This window comes from Ailuropoda melanoleuca, chromosome 4 (genome assembly GCF_002007445.2).
Source record: "Ailuropoda melanoleuca isolate Jingjing chromosome 4, ASM200744v2, whole genome shotgun sequence".
Taxonomy (NCBI): domain Eukaryota; kingdom Metazoa; phylum Chordata; class Mammalia; order Carnivora; family Ursidae; genus Ailuropoda; species Ailuropoda melanoleuca.
The window spans coordinates 19,915,429-19,935,203 of record NC_048221.1 but is presented as its reverse complement, the minus strand read 5'-3'; the positions used below and the strand labels follow the sequence as shown (position 1 = coordinate 19,935,203).

The window sequence follows — 19,775 nt, the reverse complement described above, 5'->3', positions numbered from 1 at the left end:
TTTCATGTGGGATCCCTTATAGACCTAGCTTCGTTCTTCTCCAATGCCTCCTCTTGGACTTGTACCTGCCTTTATTCCAATTTTCAACCAAATCTACAAGGGAACTAGATGATTCTGCTTTTTTTTTTTTTTAAAGATTTTATTTATTTATTTGACAGAGATAGAGACAGCCAGCGAGAGAGGGAACACAAGCAGGGGGAGTGGGAGAGGAAGAAGCAGGCTCCCAGCGGAGGAGCCTGATGTGGGGCTCGATCCCATAACGCTGGGATCACGCCCTGAGCCGAAGGCAGACGCTTAACCGCTGTGCCACCCAGGCGCCCAATTCTGCTTTTGTTTCTTGGCCAGGAATCGCTTGATCCTAAAAGTCTTGTGAGAAGACATGGCGAGGAAGAGTCAATGGCACACACCACAACAGTGGAGAAAAGGAGAGAAGATTCCATGTGGATTTTAGAATGGATTCTTTCCATTTTTTTTTCTGCAAAAAAAAAAAAGTTTTTGGAATTCTGATAGGGATCGCATTGAATCTGTAGATTACCTTGGGTAGTACTGACAACTTTAGTATATTAAGTTTTCGAATCCATGAATGTGGCATGTGTTTCCATCTATTTTTGTCTTCTTTAATTATTTTCATTTTTTTAAAAGATTTTGTTTATTTATTTGACAGAGATAGAGACAGCCAGCGAGAGAGGGAACACAAGCAGGGGGAGTGGGAGAGGAAGAAGCAGGTTCATAGTGAAGGAGCCCGACGTGGGGCTCGATCCCATAACGCCGGGATCACGCCCTGAGCCGAAGGCAGACGCTTAACCGCTGTGCCACCCAGCACATTATTTTCAGCAGTGTTTTGTAGTTTTCATTGAACACTTGTCTTTTGTTTTCTAGGTTACATGTGTTCCTATTTTATTCTTTTTTATGTTATTGCAAATGAATTTTTTTTATAATTTCCTTCTCAAAGTGTTCATTGTTAGTGTATAGGAATACAACGGATTTTTATCATTGACTTTGCATCCTGTTACTTTGCTGAATTCATTTATTAGTTATAACAGTTATTTAGTGGAATCTTTAAGGTTTTCTACATATAAGATCCTATCATCTGTGAACAGAGATAATTTTATGTTTTCCTTTACAATTTGGATGCCTTTTATTTCTCTTTCTTGCTTAATTGCTCTGGCTAACACTATGTTGAAAGAGAAGTGGTAAAAACAGACATCCTTATCTTGTTCCTGACCTTAGAGGAAAAGCTTTTAGTCTTTCACCATTGAGTGTGATGTTCCCTGTGGGTTTTTCATATGTGGCTTTTATTATGTTGACTTCATTTCTTTCAACTCCTAGTTTGTCCAGCGTTTTTATCATGAAAAGGTATTGAATTTTGTCAAATGCTTTTTCTGCATCAATTGTAATGATCATGTGCGTTTTTCCTTCATTCTGTTAATGTGGTGTATTACTCTGATGGGTTCTGCATGTTGAACTATCCTCACCTTTCAGAAATAAATCCCACTTGGTCGTGTGCATAATTCTTTTAATATGCTGCTGAATTCAATTTGTTAGTTTTGTTGTTGTTGTTGTTGTTTTTTGTTTTTAGGATTTTTGCATCAATGTTCATGGCCTGATCATGGCCTGATCCTTTGTCCTCGGGTATTTGATGATGTCCTTCTGCGGGTACCTGAAGATGTCCCTCTCAGCTAAATCTAGATGCCACCCAGCACATATCTCTCCAGCTCTCCTCAGTGCTTCACAGACAAGCACACTGGTCCTCTTTATTTTCTAGATACTGTGCATGAGCAACACAAGATAACCAAGTGGGCCTTGTGGTAGAATTTATAAAACTCTTGGTCCTTACTACACATGAGATGGTACAGGAAATGCAGGCACCCACAGGTTTGTTTAATATCTCATCTTCTTCCACAGGCAGCCAGCCGCCTCAAGACTGGCTGCACCAGCCAGTGCCAGGACACGTTCCCCTGGGATTTCCTTCCTGGCAGACCAACTTCTCCTGGACTCTTACCCACCCACCTAGATGTGGCACTGGGTCGCGGCTGCGGTCACATGGTCAGGGGAGATTTTACTTCGCTTCCCCTCACGGCTTCCCTTGGGCTAGCTCACGTGATGAAGGACAAGGACAAGGAAGAGGATGTTCTGGAGATGCAGGTAAAGAAATGGTCATAAAATGGAGCATCTTGAAGATGTGAATGAATTCAAGGCAGCTCTGGGGCTCTCAGGACGTTGGTGACACTCAGTCTGGGCTACAATCCAGTTTGGTAACATTTTTTTAAAATTTAAATTCAACTCACCAACATATAGTCCATTATTAGTTTCAAATTTAGAGTTGAATAATTCTTCAGTTGCATCTAACACCCCCTGCTCATCACATTCCAGTTTGGTAACTTTATATGTTCTAACTTCTCTTGCTACTACCATTTCTTCACGACCTTTATTTTCTTTGTTTTCCCTGCCTTGTAACCGTGGGGACTGCAGAACTTGGGCTTGGCCATGACCACTCATGACCCTCGTACATCTGTGCATGAGATCCTCAGCTCTGCTACTCCCTTTGCAACTGTCTTTACTTTTTACAGTTCAAACTTCAAGGCACAAGAATGTTTTCTCTCTCTTTTTTTAAAGATTTTACATTTTTAAAATAATCTCTACACCCCATGTGGGGCTTGAACTCACAACCCCGAGATCAGGAGTTGCATGTTCCACCAACTGAGCCAGTCAGGAGCCCCATGAATGTTTTCTGTATGTGCTTGAAAACAAGGCTCCACATATATCCATTAGATATTTCAAATATTCTTTTTTTTTTTTTTTTTTTGGTCTGCTTGATTCCATGAGTGCCCAGGATAGGTATAGAATTTCCTACTTGTCTCTGTAATTCTATCAGTTTTTTACTTCTATGTGAAGTTATGTTGTCGAATACGTACAAACTCCCAGTTATTATGGCTTTTTGGAATAATGTTCTTTTCGTTGGTTTAAAACAGGAGCTGCAAAGTTTTTCTGTAAAGAGCCAGATAGTAATATGCTGGGCTCTGCCAGCCATCCAGTCCCTGTAGCCACTACTCAACCCTGCCTTTGTAGCTCCAAAGCAGCCCTACACACAGGAGAGTGACTGTGGTCTAATAAAACACTTCTTATAAAAACAGGCAGTGGGTTGGATTGGCCAGCCAATAGCACAAAACACTACTATTCCTTCTAATGTTTAAATTCTACTTTACGTCCTCTTTATTCTATTCTATGTTACAACAGCTTTCTTTAGTTGAGAATCTGCCTGATAAATCTTTACTCTATCCTTTTGGTTTCAAACTTCTGTGTTACTTTGTTGCAGATGTCCTTGTTATACACATTTTGTAGACGCATTTAATGTATTTAATTCCACCTCTGAACCCGGGTATTTAATTGTTGAGTGAATGCATTATGCTTAGGGTGATTGCTGACATATTTGGACCTCTTTCTGTCCTCAGTCTGAAAGTTCAGATCTGTCCCACCACCGGCAGGGTGGGTTAGCCATCGAACTCAAGACACAATGGACTGTCATCTAGCACTAGGTTCACCAAGCTCCGCAGAAAACGCAGGTCAGGAAATCAGCACGCATGGTAACGGCCGTGTCCTTGGGGGTCCAGCAGCTACCCATGCAAGCGGGTGCTTACTCCTCCCCACCTCCCGCCCACAAGGAGCCCCTTGGCACGGAGAACCAGTCTCTTAGATGCCTCCTGGTCTTTTACATCATTCCAGTCCCGTGCACAAGGTCAGCATTATAACTTGCGGCTCTCCCAGTCCAGAGGTTTCCGAGTAACTAAGACAGGTAACCCACCCCTGGTGCGTGGCTTTCGTCTAGCACACGCAAGACACAGGACAAGGGAAAACTCAGGCCAAGGCCCAACTGATCTTCCTGGTAAGGATGCAGCGGGTCACCTTAGATTCAGACAGTTTATGACTCAGGTAGACAGTGAAAGCAAGATCAGCCAAAGTGCCAGGTCCCTGTGGTTCTTGTCCCACACAACATCAGGGATGACGTGAACTAAAAGGGCCAGATGACAGCAGCGTGAGTGCCTGCCGAGGACCCTGATCTAGGCCGTGGCCAAGTGGTTTTCTATTCCGCAGCTCTGTTTGGGGGAGGGGGCAGAGAGCCCTGCTCCTCAGCGGAACCCAAGGGGGAGAGGGCAACTGTCTCAGGGCAGCCTCCCAGGGAAGACAGCAGCTCTTTGCAAGCCCCCTATCCTCTCCTGTTGCAGGACGATCCCAAGGTATCCCGCCAAGACTCAGATTCACTGTGGGTCAAGCCTTTGCCTTCTTAACCTCTCTGGGTATGAACATGCTGGCCATGGGCAAGATCTTCCCTCTACAGCTCCATCCCCGGGTTTTCATGCGTCCACGGAGATGTCTCAGGGGCCCAGGCCACTCCATCAGATGCCCTCAGGAGCTGTGCAGACGGGGACCTGAGCCTTATTTATCCTAGGGCAACACTGGATGTGTGGCCATAATGGGCCTCCCAGGCAGGTGGTCAAGCCCCTGAGAGCACTGGCTGGCAGCCAGGCTCCCCACGTGGAGCCAAGCCAGCTGAGCGGGTCGTTCACCCAGATGCAGCAGAGGTGCTGGCAACAGCACACGCCCAACCTCACCCCGCCAGCAGAGCGTCCAGAGCAAAGCCATTGCCTGTCCCCACTCCCACCAGAAAGCTCCACATGATCAACAGTCTGTGAAAAGGTATGAAAGAGTCCAACCGAAACAGGATGAAGCTGCAGGGAATCATACCAGTGTCCAGAAAGTCCATCTTGTTCTGTTGTCTCAAACGGAGGCTGTTCCTTTCTGGAATCAGCAGATGCTGGCGGGTTTTGAGAGTTTCCATTTCAAGGTTCTCGTTGGTCAGTGAGAGTGGTGGTGGCAGTCCGGGTGCCCTGCAGACAAGAGTCGAGAGAGGGTAACGGTCCCTCTACCCTTGGGGTCTAAGGTGTTCTCTTTTTTTAGGGAGGGAGGGGCAGAGGGAGAATCTTAAGCAGACTCCACGGCCAGCGTGGAGCCCGACATGGGGCTCAATCTCACGACCGTGAGATCATGACCTGAGCTGAAATCAAGAGTCAGATGCTTAACCGACTGAGCCCCCCAGGCGCCCCTAAGGTCCTCTCTTCTTAATTCACCTTCGTTCAGCAAGAATCTGGTTCTGCAGTCTTCCTTACGTCGCTTCTGCCACCCTAGCATGCCTCCCATCTCCTGACATGTGGGCCACACCATCACCACCTTAGGACTTGTCACCTCATAGTCGTGATCAGACTCTTTCCCAGGAAAGGATCTCTGACAAGGCAGCCTGGAAGCCACCTTTGGAAGCAGAGACATCTGTAGGAAAAGCCCAGCCTGGCTTCTGCCCTTGACTCACCAGGTCCCCCCACCCCGCCCCGTTGCTGGAAAAATCTCAACCATCCTCTCTAGACATTTCACATCTCTGCGGCACATCTCCTAAATTTATTGTTCTGACTTTGTCCTCCTCCCTCTCCCCCTCTCTTCCTCTGCTTCTGACACAGCAGCTTCGTTGGTGTCCCTCAATTATGCTGGACACGTTCCTGCGTCATTGTCTTAACACCTCTCCACCCCTGAGACGCCCGCAGGGCTTCCTCCCCGCCTTCTTCACCCGCTCTCTGGCCACCCATATAAAAGTGAGACCTCCTTGCCATCCGGCATGCTCTGTCTCCCTGCCTGACTCTGCCCCATCACAAACATTACTACCCAAACCCTCTCTACATAACTGTCCCAGAGGTATCGGAATCTTGCCTGCCTTTTTTCACTGTTGGATCCCCGGCCTCTGCAGCACTCCGTGGCACAGAGTGGATGCCCAGTAAAAAAGTGTTGAGTGACTACATTTGGTCCAAACCAGTTAAATAAATCCCACTGAGCACAGGCCACTCAGCCATGGGTCACGGACAACTGTCTTCCCTGGGCTACAGGGCCTAGTCATGGATTCCTAGCATCACTAAGCAAAGAACTTTTGTTCACAGATCCACTCATTCGTCCGTGCAACAATATGGAAGCCCTAGTGTGTGCCAGGTACTATTATAGGTATTTGTTAAAGCGAAGAGTAACACAGGGAGAAAGTCCCTACCTGCATAAAGGTCACATTCCAGGGCAGAAAACAAACCAACAGATAAAAGTGCTTTCCATGAACTGGGACAGATGCCACTCATGATTGCTGTGCACGGACAAAGCAGTTTATGGATCACTCTGTCTAGCTGTGACGATGCTCTCACCGAGGAGGGCGAGTATGTCGGAAAGACTCCTGCAGAACAATCCTACACAGACAGGTGACTAACGCACAAGCACAAGCCGCCCAACGAAACCCGGGTGCTGAAATTTTTCCAGCCTCTGGAGGGAGCTCCTCATCAGCCAAACAAAATGCCAGGGGAAATGCTTCTAGAAAACGGATGTTTTGAGACATTTCCCTTATATGATCTTGTTGCCAAAAAGTTCACTCACAAACACTCTTACCACTGAACACTTAAAACTTTGAACGTATCATTTCCTCGTCTATGTATCACTTCCGAATCTCCCACCTCCACCGGCCTCGAATTGTATCCGTTGGCAGTGTTCTGGACAAAAGAATGAACTAACAAACTGTTAGACGTATGAAAGGCAGGGAGAATCTGATCATGATTGTAAGAGGCTGATCAGCAGCCAAAACTAAGGACATCGGGGAACTGAATAAATAATAAAATTCATGAGACACATGCAGAACTTTAGATTTTTCAAACAGAGTAATCATTTATTTCATACATCCACAGAATATTTACAAAGGACTGGCACACACGTGGCCAGCAAGAAAAGCATAATTTACAAGTATAATCAGTGATCATGTCTAGTTATGTCAGAAACAAATAAGTTAAAAATTTTTTAAAGTCTCATCTCATTGGAAATTCAGGAAAACCTTCGATGGAAGGCAAAACCAAAATAAAATGGCAAAGTATTAAAGAGCAAAAAGAAAAAGAAGGCTGCTTCTGTTTTTCTGAAAAGAGATTACTTCCTAACAAAGCCTGGGCTTGGAGGGACGGTCACAGCCTTAAATGCCTCCAATTATCAAGGAAGAGGGACCCAAAATGTGGAAACCCAGGACTCAACCCTCAAATGAAAACAAAAACAACAGAAGAATCCGAAAGAAATGATAATTTTTTTAAAAGTTCAAATTACTGAGGGGCGCCTGGGTGGCACAGCGGTTAAGCGTCTGCCTTCGGCTCAGGGCGTGATCCCGGCGTTATGGGATCGAGCCCCACATCAGGCTCCTCTGCTGTAAGCCTGCTTCTTCCTCTCCCACTCCCCCTGCTTGTGTTCCCTCTCTCGCTGGCTGTCTCTATCTCTGTCAAATAAATAAATAAAATCTTTAAAAAAAAAAAAAGTTCAAATTACTGAAACAGAAACCCTCCCCCCTCAAAAAAATCACAGGAGAGATAAATGAGCTTAAAAGCTCTTATTTGAAAATGACTAATAAAATAGATAAACTTCTATGAGCCTGATTTTTTTTTTTTAAGAGAGAGGGTAAAAATATACAAGATATGAAATGAGAGTTGGGGACATAACTACAGATGTGGGGAAAATTAAAATTATTTGGAGACAATATTCTGTGCAATTTTATGGCTAATCAAATGTGAAACTACTGAAGAAATGGATGATTTCCTAGCATAATATAAATTTTCAAAATCAACCCAAGAAAACTTGAATAGATCAATTACCACAGAAGATTATATTTATTATGTATTAAATATTGCCTGGGAACCAGATGGTTTCATGGCTGAGTCTTAGTTAACATTTACAGAGGAGACAATTCCAAATCTATTTAAATGATTCCACATAATAGGGAAAAAAGAGGGAAAACTCTCCAATTCATTTCATGAAGCCAACTTAACATTAACACCAAACCTGATAAAGATAGGCCCCATAGAGAAAGCTAGATAGACCAGGGGTTGGCAAACTTTTCCTGTTAAGAGCCAAATAGTCTATATTTAAGGTTTGCGGGCCATACGGTGTCTGTTGCAACTACTCAACTCTGTGTTGTGGCACAAAGACAGCCACAGACATTATGGAAATAGATGAATGTGACAGTGTTCCAATAAATCTTTATTATGGATGCTGAAATTTGAATTTGATATAATTTTCAAGTGTCACAAAATGTTATTATTCTTCTGTTGTTGCTTTTTTTCCCTCAACCATTTAAAAATGTGAAAATCATTCTTAGGTCATGGATTGTACTGAAATGGGCATTGGGCCAGACTTGGCCTGGCCATGGGCGGTGGGTGGGAGGAACAGTAGTTTGCTGAGCAATGACCAATATAATAGTTCAATCTCACTAATCATTATAGATGTAAAAATGTAAAACAAAACATTACCAGATAGAATCCAGCAATATGTCAAAGGAAGAATACAATAAGATTAAATAGTTTATTTCAGGAATGGCTTGATATCAGGAAGAATTAGCATATGTCCTTAGTGAACAATTTAAAGGAAAAATGAACAGCCTCTTGATCAAATCAATATATGCTAAAAAGGGTGCTTATAAAGTTCAGCAGCTGATCTTAATAACATTCTGGGTAAAACTGGAATAGAAAAAAACTACTTAAAATTGATGAAAACATTTTTTTTTGTTTGAGGCAAAAGCATTCTAAATGGTGCAGGGAAAGAAAACTATTACCAATAGAATCAGGAAACTGACAGGGATGTCTTCTATCATTCCTATTATACACAGTGTTTTGGTTCCAGCAAATGCAATCAACTGGGAAAATCAGTATAAATTTTGAAAAGGAAATAAGAATTATTTCTTTCTGCTGCTGATATGATCATATACCTAGAAATTCCAAGAGAATCTAAGAAGAAAAAACTATCAATGAAAATAAGAGAATATTTGGTATGTGGCCTAATATAAAATAAATATACAGAAATCAGTGGTGTTTCTCTGTATTAATAGTAACCAAATGGAAATTGGGTTAGATAAAACATTCCATCCACAACAACAACAAACTATTAAATACTCAAGGATAAATTAAAGTGTAAGGACAAAAAGAACATAAGATAGGGCAAAGCAATATAGTACCAAAGTTTTTACCTACTATTGAAACTAAATTGTATTAATTTGACTAGGTTGTTGTAATTTAAGATGCTAATTGTAATCCTCAGATTGACACTAACAAAAAATTAAAAAATATATAGTAAAGGAAACAAGAAGGAAATCAAAATGGTAAACTAGAAAATCTAACACAAAAGAAGGCAGTAAGGAAGGAATTGAAAAAAAAAAACACCAAGGATATGACATATAGAAAACAAACAGCAAAATGGCAGAAGGAAGTTCTTTCTTATCAATGATTACATTAAACAGATTAAACTCTCCAATCAAAAAGCAGAGGATGGCAGAATAGATTGAAAAACAACACAAAACAGAGTGCCTGGGTGGCTTAGTCAGTCAAGCATCCAACTCTTGATTTCGGCTCAAGTCACGATCAGGGTTGTGAGATCAAGTCCCATGTCAGGCTCTGCACCGGGCATGGAGCCTGCTTAAGATTCTCTCCCTCTCCTTCTGTTCCTCCCCCTTGCTCCCTCTCTAAAATTAAAAACAAAAAACAAAAAACACACGGCCCAACTATATTGTGTCTACAAGACACTCTCTTTGCATCCAAGAACGTAAACAAGTTGAAAGTGAAAGGATGGAAAAAGATACCCCAGGCAAAAAAGACATTACATAGTAATACAAGGGTCAATCTATCAAGAATATGTAGTAATTACAAGCACGTATGCACGTAACAAGAGCTCCAAAATACAGGAAGCAAATCCTGACAGAAATCATGGGAGAAATAGAAAGTTCAACAATAATAGCTGGAGACTAATCAATAAATCAATTAGACAAAAGATGGACAAGGAAATGGAAGCTGTGGGCATCACTCTACACCACCAGACCTGACGCACATCTATAGAACACCCCACCCAACACCAGCAGGACACCCATTCTCCTCGAGGGCACGTTAAACATTCTTCAGGACAGACCATATGGTAGGCCAAAAAGTCTCAATAAATTGAAAAAGACTGAAATCATACAGGGTATCTTCTCTGACCACCATGTAATGATAATAGAAATATAAATGAATAGCAAATGTTATTAAAAATCATTCATTAATAATAGAAGGAAATCTGGGAAATTTACCACTTTGTGGAAATCAAAAACACACTTTTAGGGGTGCCTGGGTGGCTCAGTCAGTTAAGCATCCGACTCTTGATTTTGGCTCAGGTCATGATCTCAGGGTCATGAGATGGAGCCCCACGAAGGGCGCAGTGCTCATCTCGGAGTCTGCTTGATGTTCTTTTTGTCTCTCCTTCCGCCCCTCCCCCAACTCATGCACGTGCACATGCTCTCTAAATAAATAAAATCTTTAAAAAAACAAAACCAAAAACAAACCACACTTTTAAACAACTAATGGGTCAAAAAGAAGTCACAAGAAAAGTTAGAAAATACCTTTATATGATTTTAAAAAATACCCCACAACATCCCCAAATGAGGGCTGGTGCTCCGAGGGAAATTTATAGCTATAAATGCCTCAATTAAGAAAGAAGAAATATCTCAGGGTGCCTGGCCGGCTCAGTTGGAAGAGTGTGTGACTCTTGACCTCGGGGTCATGAGTTCAAGCCCCACATTCAAGGTAGATATTACTTAAATAAATAAACTTAAAAAAAGAGTATTTCAAATTAATAAACTTCCACTTCAAAAAACTAGAAAAAAGAAGAGCAAACTAAATGTAAAGGAAGCAGAAGGACAGAAATAAAGATTAGAGCTGAGATGAACAAAATAGAAAACAGAAAAACAACAGGGGTGCCTGGGTGGCTCAGCCAGTTAAGCATCTGACTCATAGTTTTGGCTTGGGTTGTGATCTTAGTGTTGTGAGATCAAGCCCCGCGATGGGCTCCGTGTTCAGCATGGAGTCGGCTTGGGATTCTCTCTCCCTCTCCCTATGCCCCTCCCACTCATGCTCTCTCTCTTTCTCTCAAATCAATAAATAAATCTTTTAAAAAAAGAAAAGCAACTGATCAATAAAACCAGAAGTTGATTCTCTAAAAAGACCAACAGAATTGACAAATATTTTGCTAGACTGAACAACTGAAAAGAGAAAAGACTCGAATTACTAAAATCAGGAATGAAAGCGGGGACCTTATAAAATAAAAAAATCATAAAAGAATCTAATAAACAACTGTATGCCAGCAAATGAGATAACCAAGGTGAAATAGGCAAATTCCTAGACATGTACAAAGAACCAAAACTCACTGAAGAAGAAATAGAAAATCTGAAAAGTCCTATAACAAGGAAAGAGATTGAAGCAGTAATTTAAAAATTTCCAATAAAGAGAAGTCCAGGACTAGTTGACTTCATTGGTGAATTTTATCAAACAATAAAGCAGAACTGATATCATTCGTTCTAACACGCTGCCCAAAAACAGGAGAGAAGGGAATGCTTCCTAACTCAATCTTTGGTATTGCCACGACACCAATGCCAGACAAAAGATACCATAAGAAAAAAATCCTTAAAGACCAATAACGATTATGAGTGCAATGCAAAAACTTCAGCAAAATACTAGGAAATCAAATCCAAGAGCATATTTAAAGGAATACACACCGTGACCTAACGGGATTTATCCCAGGAATGCAAGCGAGGTAGGTGCAACACACGAAAAACTACGTTAATAGAATAAAGGGGCGAAAATCACATGATCATCTCAGTTGATACAGAAAAAGAATTTGACAAAAGCTAATAGCCCTTCATGGTAAAACAAAAACAACAACAGCAACAAAACCAAACAACAACAACAAAAACCATTCAATAAACTAGGACTAGAAGGAAGTTTCTCAACCTGAATAAAGGGCAGCTACGAAAGACCCACAACTGACATCAGACTTAATGGTGAAAGACTGGAAGTTTTTTCTCTGAGATGAGGATAGACAAAGATGGCTGCTTTCATCACTGCTATTCAACGTTGCACTGGAAGTTTTGACCAAGGCAATTAAGCAAGAAAGAGAACTAAAATGCATCCAAACTGGAAAAGTAGAGGTTAAACTATCTCTACTTGCAGATAACATAATCTTACATATAGAAATGCCAAAGAATCCACCAAAAAATTATTACAGCTAATAAACTAATACAGCAAAGTTGCAACATACAAAAAAAACCCTCAAAAATCATACATATTTCTACACACCAGCAATGGAAAATTCAGAAATGAAATTAAGGAAACAATTATAGGGGCACCTGGGTAGCTCAGTCGTTAAGCATCTGCCTTCGGCTCAGGTCATGATCCCAGGGTTCTGGGATCGAGCCCCGCATCTGGCCCCCTGCTCAGCAGGAAGCCTGCTTCTCCCTTTCCCATTCCCCCTGCTTCTGTTCCCTCTCTCGCTGTGTCTCTCTCTGTCAAATAAATAAAATCTTAAAAAAAGGGAAACAATTATATTTATAGTAGCATCAAAAAGAATAAAAATACTTAAGAATAAATTTAACCAAGCAGGTGCAGGACTTGTACACTTAAAACTATAAAACATTGTTTAAAGAAATTAAAGGAGACCTAAATACATGGAAAGACATTCTGTGTTCATGGGTCAGAAGACTTAATATACCCCAAATTGATTTACAGCGTCAACACTATCCCTTTCATTCCCACTGCCTTCTTTTTTTTTTTTTTAAAGAAATGGAAAGCAAATCTTCAAGTTCATATGGAATTGCCAAGGTCTCAGAATAGCCAAAACAATCTTGAAAAAGATAAAGTTGGAGGGCACAAACTTCTTAATTAATAAAACTTACTGCAAAGCTACAGTAATCAAGCTGTTGAGGTACTGGTGTAAGGACAGACACATAGATCAATGGATTAGAATAGAGAAACCAGAAATAAACCTATAGCTCTGTGTTTAATTGATTTTCAACAAGGCTACCAAGGTTCAGGGAAAGAATAATCTCTTCAACAAATGGTGCTGGGACAGCTGGGTAACCCCCTGCAAAAGCATGGAGTCAGAGTCTTATCTCACAGCATATACAGGTATCAACTCGGAATCGAAGTCCTAAAGGTAAGAAATAAAACTATAAAACTCTTAGAAGAAAACCCAGGAATAATACTTCATGACCTTGGACTTGGCAGTGGATTCTTAGCTATGACACCAAAACACAAGCAACAGAAGAAAAACAGATAAACTGGATGTCATCAAAATTAGGAACTGTTGTGCATCGAAGGGCATTATGAGGGAAGTGAAAAGACAACCTGCAAAACGGGAGAAAATATTTTCAAGTCATATATCTGATAAGGACCTAGTGTCCAGAATATATAAAGAACACTTAACAACTCAAAACAAAAAGACAAAGGAGCCAATTAAAAGTGGCCAATGGACTTCAGTAGACAGTTCTCCAAAGAAAAATATACAATGCCCCAGAAGCACATGAACAGATGTTCAACATCACTTATCTCAGGGAAATGCAAATCATAACCCCAAATGAGGTGCTATAATTGTGTGGCAAGCAGGTGGAGACTGGTGGGAACATAAAATGGTCTGGCTGCTGTGGAAAGCAGTTTGGTGGGTCCTCAAAAAGTTAAACACGGGATCCCCACATGGCCCAGCCATTCCACTCCTGGGTATGTAACTAAAAGAACTGAAAACAGGTGTTCAGACCAATACTTGTACACAAACGCTCAGAGCGGTACTATTCACAATTACCAAAGAGTGAAAATCACTCAAATACCTGCCAATTTATGGATGGATACACAACATGGGGTCTGCCCATGCAGTGGAATAGTATTTAGCCAGAGAACGGAACTGAAGACTGACAGCGTGCTATCCCATGGACGAACCTGGAACACACGAGAAGTGGAAGAAGCGAGGCACGGAAGGCATGTGGTCTCCGATTCCATTTATATGAAACATCTGGAATGGGCACATCGATAGAGACTAAAAGCACGTTCGTGGTCGCCAGGGCCTGGGGTGACAGAAGGGTGATGGGAAGTGACCGTCTAATGGCTGCATGGTTTCTGTCTGGGGGGACGAAATGAGAATTAAAACAAGTTGAGGACAGAAACTGGAAGTAGGCAGAAACGATGGTTGTATAACATCGTGCTGTATTAAAAGCCACTCAATTATATACTTGAAAATGGTTAAGATGGTCAATTTTACGTTCTATGATTTCTACCTCAACTGACTTAAAAAGATACATAAAAACACCCAAAACAGTTTTAGATTTCTTTAGGGACATGGATACACTGTGTCTATAAAGGCATAACTCATTGTCCAGGATGCCCTCCAACCTCAAGGCAGTAATAATGTAAAGAAGGATTGCCAAGGGAAGTTTTAGCTTAAAATGTATGAATTAGGGGCACCTGGGTGGCACAGCGGTTAAGCATCTGCCTTCGGCTCAGGGCGTGATCCCGGCGTTCTGGGATCGAGCCCCACATCAGGCTCTTCTGCTATGAGCCTGCTTCTTCCTCTCCCACTCCCCCTGCTTGTGTTCCCTCTCTCGCTGGCTGTCTCTATCTCTGTCGAATAAATAAATAAAATCTTAAAAAAATAATAAAATGTATGAATTAAATATAAATTATGCTTGGGGGTCCCTGGGTGGCTCAGTCGGTTCGGCATCTGCCTTCAGCTCAGGTCATGATCCAGGAGTCGCGGGATCGAGTCCCAGGGGCATCGGGCTCCCTGCTCAGCAGGGAGTCTGCTTCTCCCTTTGCCCCTCCCCCACCTCCTACTTTCTCACTCTCTCTCAAATAAATAAGTGAAATCTTAAAAATAAAAAAGTATTTTTAATAGAAGATTTAAGTTAGGCTGTGCATGGTATAAATTCTTGGAGGAAGAGCTCTGGGGGCAAATTTCAGGGGAAATTCACTTTCCACCTTATATGTTTCTGCATTATTTGAAATTTTAGCAACAGGTCCACCATATTTATAATCAGAGCAAGAAATCAAGCAGAAGAGAGCTGGAAGCTGGGGAGGGGAGAACTGATAAAACAGAGGCCAAGGCTCATGCTCTGTGATCTTACCCCTCGGCCCCATCTGCTGCCACTCTGTGAATACCCGCAAAAGTGTGAACATAAAAGCGATGAGCAGGTTTTTCCAGGGATTTCTAAGAAGGAGACAAAGGCAGAATATTCTGGCAACAACCCAACCAGGCCAGAGTTGGAGTAGGGGAGAGATCCACAAGGAATAGTGGGATCTGGCATCTTGACCATGGCAACCTGGCCCAGATGGACTGAGCCTCAGGGTCCCAGCAGCCCCAGCCTGGGGATCCCTTCTGCGCACTCCGGTGGGTTGGGCTGGGAGTGGATGGATGCCTGATGCCTAGTGCGGCGATGGAGGTCTTTGAGAGACGGATACCAGCACTCCGCTCGCCCAGACTGACAGTCCTTAAAGGAAACGATAGGGTCTGCTGCCTGGGACTTTTAACACGATGCAAAAGTGGTTGTGTGGTTGACAATAGGGTCAAAACCTGTAAGACACCCCAACGACCAGTGCCATGGCCATGAGAACAAGTGATCACACGAGGCCCCAGACACACAAAAACAGGAGCACAGACAGTGCACAGACCAGCAAGGAGTGGGCCCCCAGCAAACCCTCATGCAGAAAAATGAATGCTAGGACGCACGCTAAAGCCAGAGCCAGAATGGCCTTCCAAATCCCAAAGGACTCCCAGCATGTCGGCCTCCCCTGCGTTCGCACTTCCCGGCCTAACTCTGAATCCTAGAAACACAGCTTTCCGTGAGCTCCCAGGAGACCTGGCTGCACAAGGCAGGGCAGAGCCAGGTTTTGTGGGCCCTGAAGCTTATGTAATTTGGAAGCCTGCTTTAAGAAATAGAATGCAAAATTACTGGCTTAATATTAGACAGGTGAATATGTAGGACAAATAAAAAATCACAACAAATTATAAATTTTCAAAAGTTGGAAAATACTAAAGCATAACACAATGTGTATATTAAGTCACTGTCCCACCTCTATCATGTTTTCCCAACATTTTTTTTTGCAGCATAACCTGTGATTACTTCTTCATATGATGATTTTGCAATATCATGTTTGATAAAAATGTGTTTATTATGGATGCTCTGGACGCATAAAATGTGATTTCTCATGCTGCCTGACACACTGTTCATAGCAGCTCTCCTAGCTGCTGCCCTGAAATCACAGGATTTCATTCTGATCAATTCTCTTTCACAAAATTCACACCGAAGTAAGAAAAAAGTATGGTATGTTTTATAATTGTCTCACTGCACTCTCAAATATATTCCCAACAAGACAGAACTTCAGTTTTAATCAGGCATCGGTTGAGAACAGAATTGGATAACAGGAAGAACTTTCTACAGACCAGCTCTTGTCTCCATACTTTTCAAACCTCCCTCTTCCTCCCCTGCCCACCTACTTCTGGTGCCAGGCGCTGGAGGACCCGTTCATATCGTTCATGTGACCGTAGCAGCCTTTGCCCACGCAAATTCACCCCATGGCACATTAGCTGGTAGGAGCCTAGCAAGGACGTGTCTGTTCCCAGGGGTGACTGTGAACCACGTAAATTTGTCTCATTTAACCCAAACTAAGTATGCACATCCTAACTCTCCTTCTCCTTAGTCGTGTCCCAGAGGAGGCTGCCGCACGGTCCGCACCACCCAATAGAAGGGCGCCAGAGGGCGCCAGAGAGGCGGAGACAAAGGTCCTCTCCAATTGCAGCTAAAGAATCTTGCTTTCACAAATTTTACATGAAATCATACTTGCCTGTGAACACAGTGCTTGGGGGCCCTCCCACGGGCTCTGCCACTTAAGCTTCTGGAAATCCCAACTGGCTATGGATGGGCGTTCCTACGGTAAAACCCCTTACTTGAAGGAGAGTTGCGTGCCTCTCTCTTTGCTGCCACCAGCAGGAGCAGAAAGAAGTGACTGGAAGGTGTAGAAAGAGCAGGACTTAAGACGCCAGTGGGCTCTGAGAAATACTGCAAGCAAGAGATAACGGCAGGCCCCCAAAATGACGGGAACCAACAAATGAGGGCACTGGGTAACCCGCAAGGAGACACGAACAAGAGGAGAGGGGACAGAGATGTGGCAAAAATGTGTATGGAGAGGAGCTGATGAGGGGGAGGCTTGTGTGCAGGTGGGCGGAGTCTAATGAGGGGGGTGACTAACAGTTGAGGGCGGGGCTAAAGACTAAGGTGTCCTAACTGATGGATGAGTGGACTGTGAAGATCGGGGCCATGGACACGCAAAATGTGAGTAAGGCCCGCACGGCGGGCATCTGCCTGGTGGATGATGAGCGGTCACTACAGAGGAGTGGGAGACTGGAAATAAGATGGATGGGCCTGGAAACTAGGGGGCAGGGCCGCTTGTGCCAGGTCCCCTTTCTTCCCAGCACCACAGACGGGGACAGCCACGGGCGGGTACCCGACTGAGCATCTCCGTGTTCTTCCCTCCCCCGATCAGTCAGAGAAGGCAGCCATAAAGATTCAGTCATGGTGGCGTGGCAACGTGGTCCGCCGGACGCTACTGCACGCGGCACTCAGGGCCTGGGTCATCCAGTGCTGGTGGAGGTCGATGCAGGCCAAGATGCTGGAGCAGAGACGGCGCCTGGCCCTGAGACTCTACACCTGCCAGGAGTGGGCAGTGGTAAAGGTGCAGGCCCAGGTTCGAATGTGGCAGGCCCGCAGACGGTTTCTCCAGGCTCGCCAGGCGGCCTGCATCATCCAGTCTCACTGGCGCTGGCATACCAGCCAAACCCGGGGCCTGATCCGGGGCCGCTATGAGGTCAAAGCCAGCCGGCTGGAGCTTGACATCGAAATCCTCTTGACCTAGGGCGCTAGCAGAACCAAGGAGACTGGATCTCTCTTCCAATAAAGACACTTACTGACCACAGTCTTGCCCTTTGGAAATTAGACCCATACAAGAGAGATCAGCCCCTCAGCAATGGTCTAGAGCCCATCCCGGGACACACCACCCTAGGCCCTTGCACCCATGGCAAACGTGAGCCGTCTTGCACCCATATGAGACCCCAGGCCCAGGATAGGCTCTGACACCTCAACCTGATCCCAGCTTCACAAGCAGGGCCATGCCCTGGTCTTAATTTTTCTGCCGCTCCTCCACAGGCTTCTCCATTCAGGGTAGGACACCAAAGAGTTAGGCCGCAGCCAGAGCCAGCTGGGAAGGCCAGGATTCCACAGCCCTGTGCTGGGCAGGGCCCTCAGGGCCAGCACAGCGCTCGGCAGGGGGCCAGGAGGGCAGGACGCCCAGCTGAGCAGCAGTGGGCCAGGCACTGTGCCTTGCTGGGGGATGTTCCGCCAGAGGGGGCCCTGGGGAAGGCCAGGGCAGGAGCTGAGCAGTAGCAGCTGTGCCTGCAGCTTAGGCCCCAGGGGCTGAGACAAGGCTTCCCTCCCCTTTCCCGGCCACTCCCCCGAGAACCAGGCACCGAGGGGGAGGGGAGAGAAAGCTCAGGGAGGTGGAGCGGAGGAATCAAGGGAGGGTGTCTAGGAGTGGGCAGGGGGAAGGGCTGTCCCTGTGCCACTGGAAGTCACTGGTTTGGGGATGGACCCTCTAAATCTTACCGCATCTTCAGAGGCAGCTGTTCTGGCACTCCCCTCAAGACCCCTGCCTTGGTCGCAACCCTCCCACAGACTGCCACGGCCTCTGCAAGGCCGGCCTCTGGGGGGTGCCGATGGGCCTCTGCGGGCTTAGTCTCCTACTAACACTCAGCCCTCTGGGTACCAGTCTCACAGCCTCTGCTTTGATGCTCAAGGTCCCTCAGATGTTTGTTTCTGAACCTGCCTCCAAGAACCTGAGGCTCATGACCCTCCCTAGGGGGCTGCAATGGGTGGCCTTGCCTGAGGGGCGGGAGGGCCAGGAGGGGAGGGTACAGAAGACAGAGGGCCTTGCAGCTGGGTAAGACTTTTCCTCCCTTCAGGGGTGCGCTCACTTATGCGTGTGTCTGGGGCTCAGGGGAGGGTGTCCCCAGAAGAGCTGTGGCAGGTGTGGGGGTTCAGGGATCAGTCTGACACCCAATGTCTTCAGTAGCTGCAGGTGGCGATGATGCACCAGGTACCTTGCTCTTCCAAAGGAGCCCCTTCAGGAGCTTTGGACACGGCTCTCACCTGCTCGCCTTGCCAGAGCGAGTGGTGGGAGTCTAGTTAGGTGTGCATGCTGAGCAGGGTGGAATTCTGCATGAAGATGCCTGCAGGCGCCACCCCTGCGGTGAGAGGTAGTGAAAACCCAGGCTGGCAAGGCTTTCAGTCTCTGACTCTCAACCTACAGTGGACACAAAACATACTAACGCCCGGGCCCACCCAGAGATTCTGCTTTAAGTGGTGTCAGGAGAGGCCTGGGCATTGGAATTCAATGTGCAGCCACGATTTGGAAACCGATTTGGAAACCGCTGAGTTAAGCCCTTCCCAGCACCAGGCAGAGGAGGTGAATGAGACATAGGGCAGGAGTCCACAGAGAGGATCCCCTTTAGCTGCCAGGTCTGTGGCCAGAGTTGGCCTGGATGGGTGGAGCCGCCTGTGCGTCCCCAGCAGAGCGGAGGCTGCAGCTGGGGCTTCCAGAGGCAGACACCTCACGGAGCATCACAGACCCTCCCTTCTCTTCCCCACTGTCATTGAGACTGGAGCTGCAGAAGGAACTCTCCCTGAGAATACACTGAAACACTAGAAGTGGGGATGGAGGGTGATGCTTGCAGCCTTGGGGCAGGAGGGGGCCTGAGGGCACTCTGAAGGACTCTCCCTTCTTGCTCCACCCCCAGGCGACATTGTGGTCCCAAGAGATATGTGCCCTAGGCCTGATCAA

The 19,775-nt window shown here is 45.0% G+C and overlaps 2 protein-coding genes across 2 annotated transcripts; one reads left to right on the top strand and one right to left on the bottom strand.

The window, feature by feature from the left end:
- Positions 1 to 16: 16 nt before the first annotated feature.
- On the bottom strand, positions 17 to 459 carry LOC105237510 (60S ribosomal protein L39-like). The gene is made up of 2 exons (XM_011224663.3): positions 300 to 459; positions 17 to 93 (listed from the first exon to the last, which is right to left on the bottom strand). The coding sequence occupies exons 1-2, from the start codon at positions 379 to 381 to the stop codon at positions 17 to 19; spliced, it is 159 nt and encodes a 52-aa protein (XP_011222965.1). The 5' UTR covers positions 382 to 459.
- Positions 460 to 17,200: 16,741 nt separating this feature from the next.
- IQCF6 (IQ motif containing F6) lies at positions 17,201 to 17,795 on the top strand. The gene is made up of 2 exons (XM_034657241.1): positions 17,201 to 17,215; positions 17,427 to 17,795. Exons 1-2 carry the CDS (start codon positions 17,201 to 17,203, stop codon positions 17,793 to 17,795), a joined length of 384 nt encoding a protein of 127 aa, XP_034513132.1.
- The last annotated feature ends 1,980 nt before the right edge of the window (positions 17,796 to 19,775 follow it).

What these genes read in the sequence shown, in the direction of transcription:
- LOC105237510 (XM_011224663.3), bottom strand. Translation starts at nt 381, where the DNA reads ATGTCTTCTCACAAGACTTTTAGGATCAAGCGATTCCTGGCCAAGAAA. An exon ending in GGCGCCTGGGTGGCACAGCG is followed by an intron (nt 94 to 299) that starts GTTAAGCGTCTG and finishes GTTCCCTTGTAG; the next exon opens with ATTTGGTTGAAAATTGGAAT.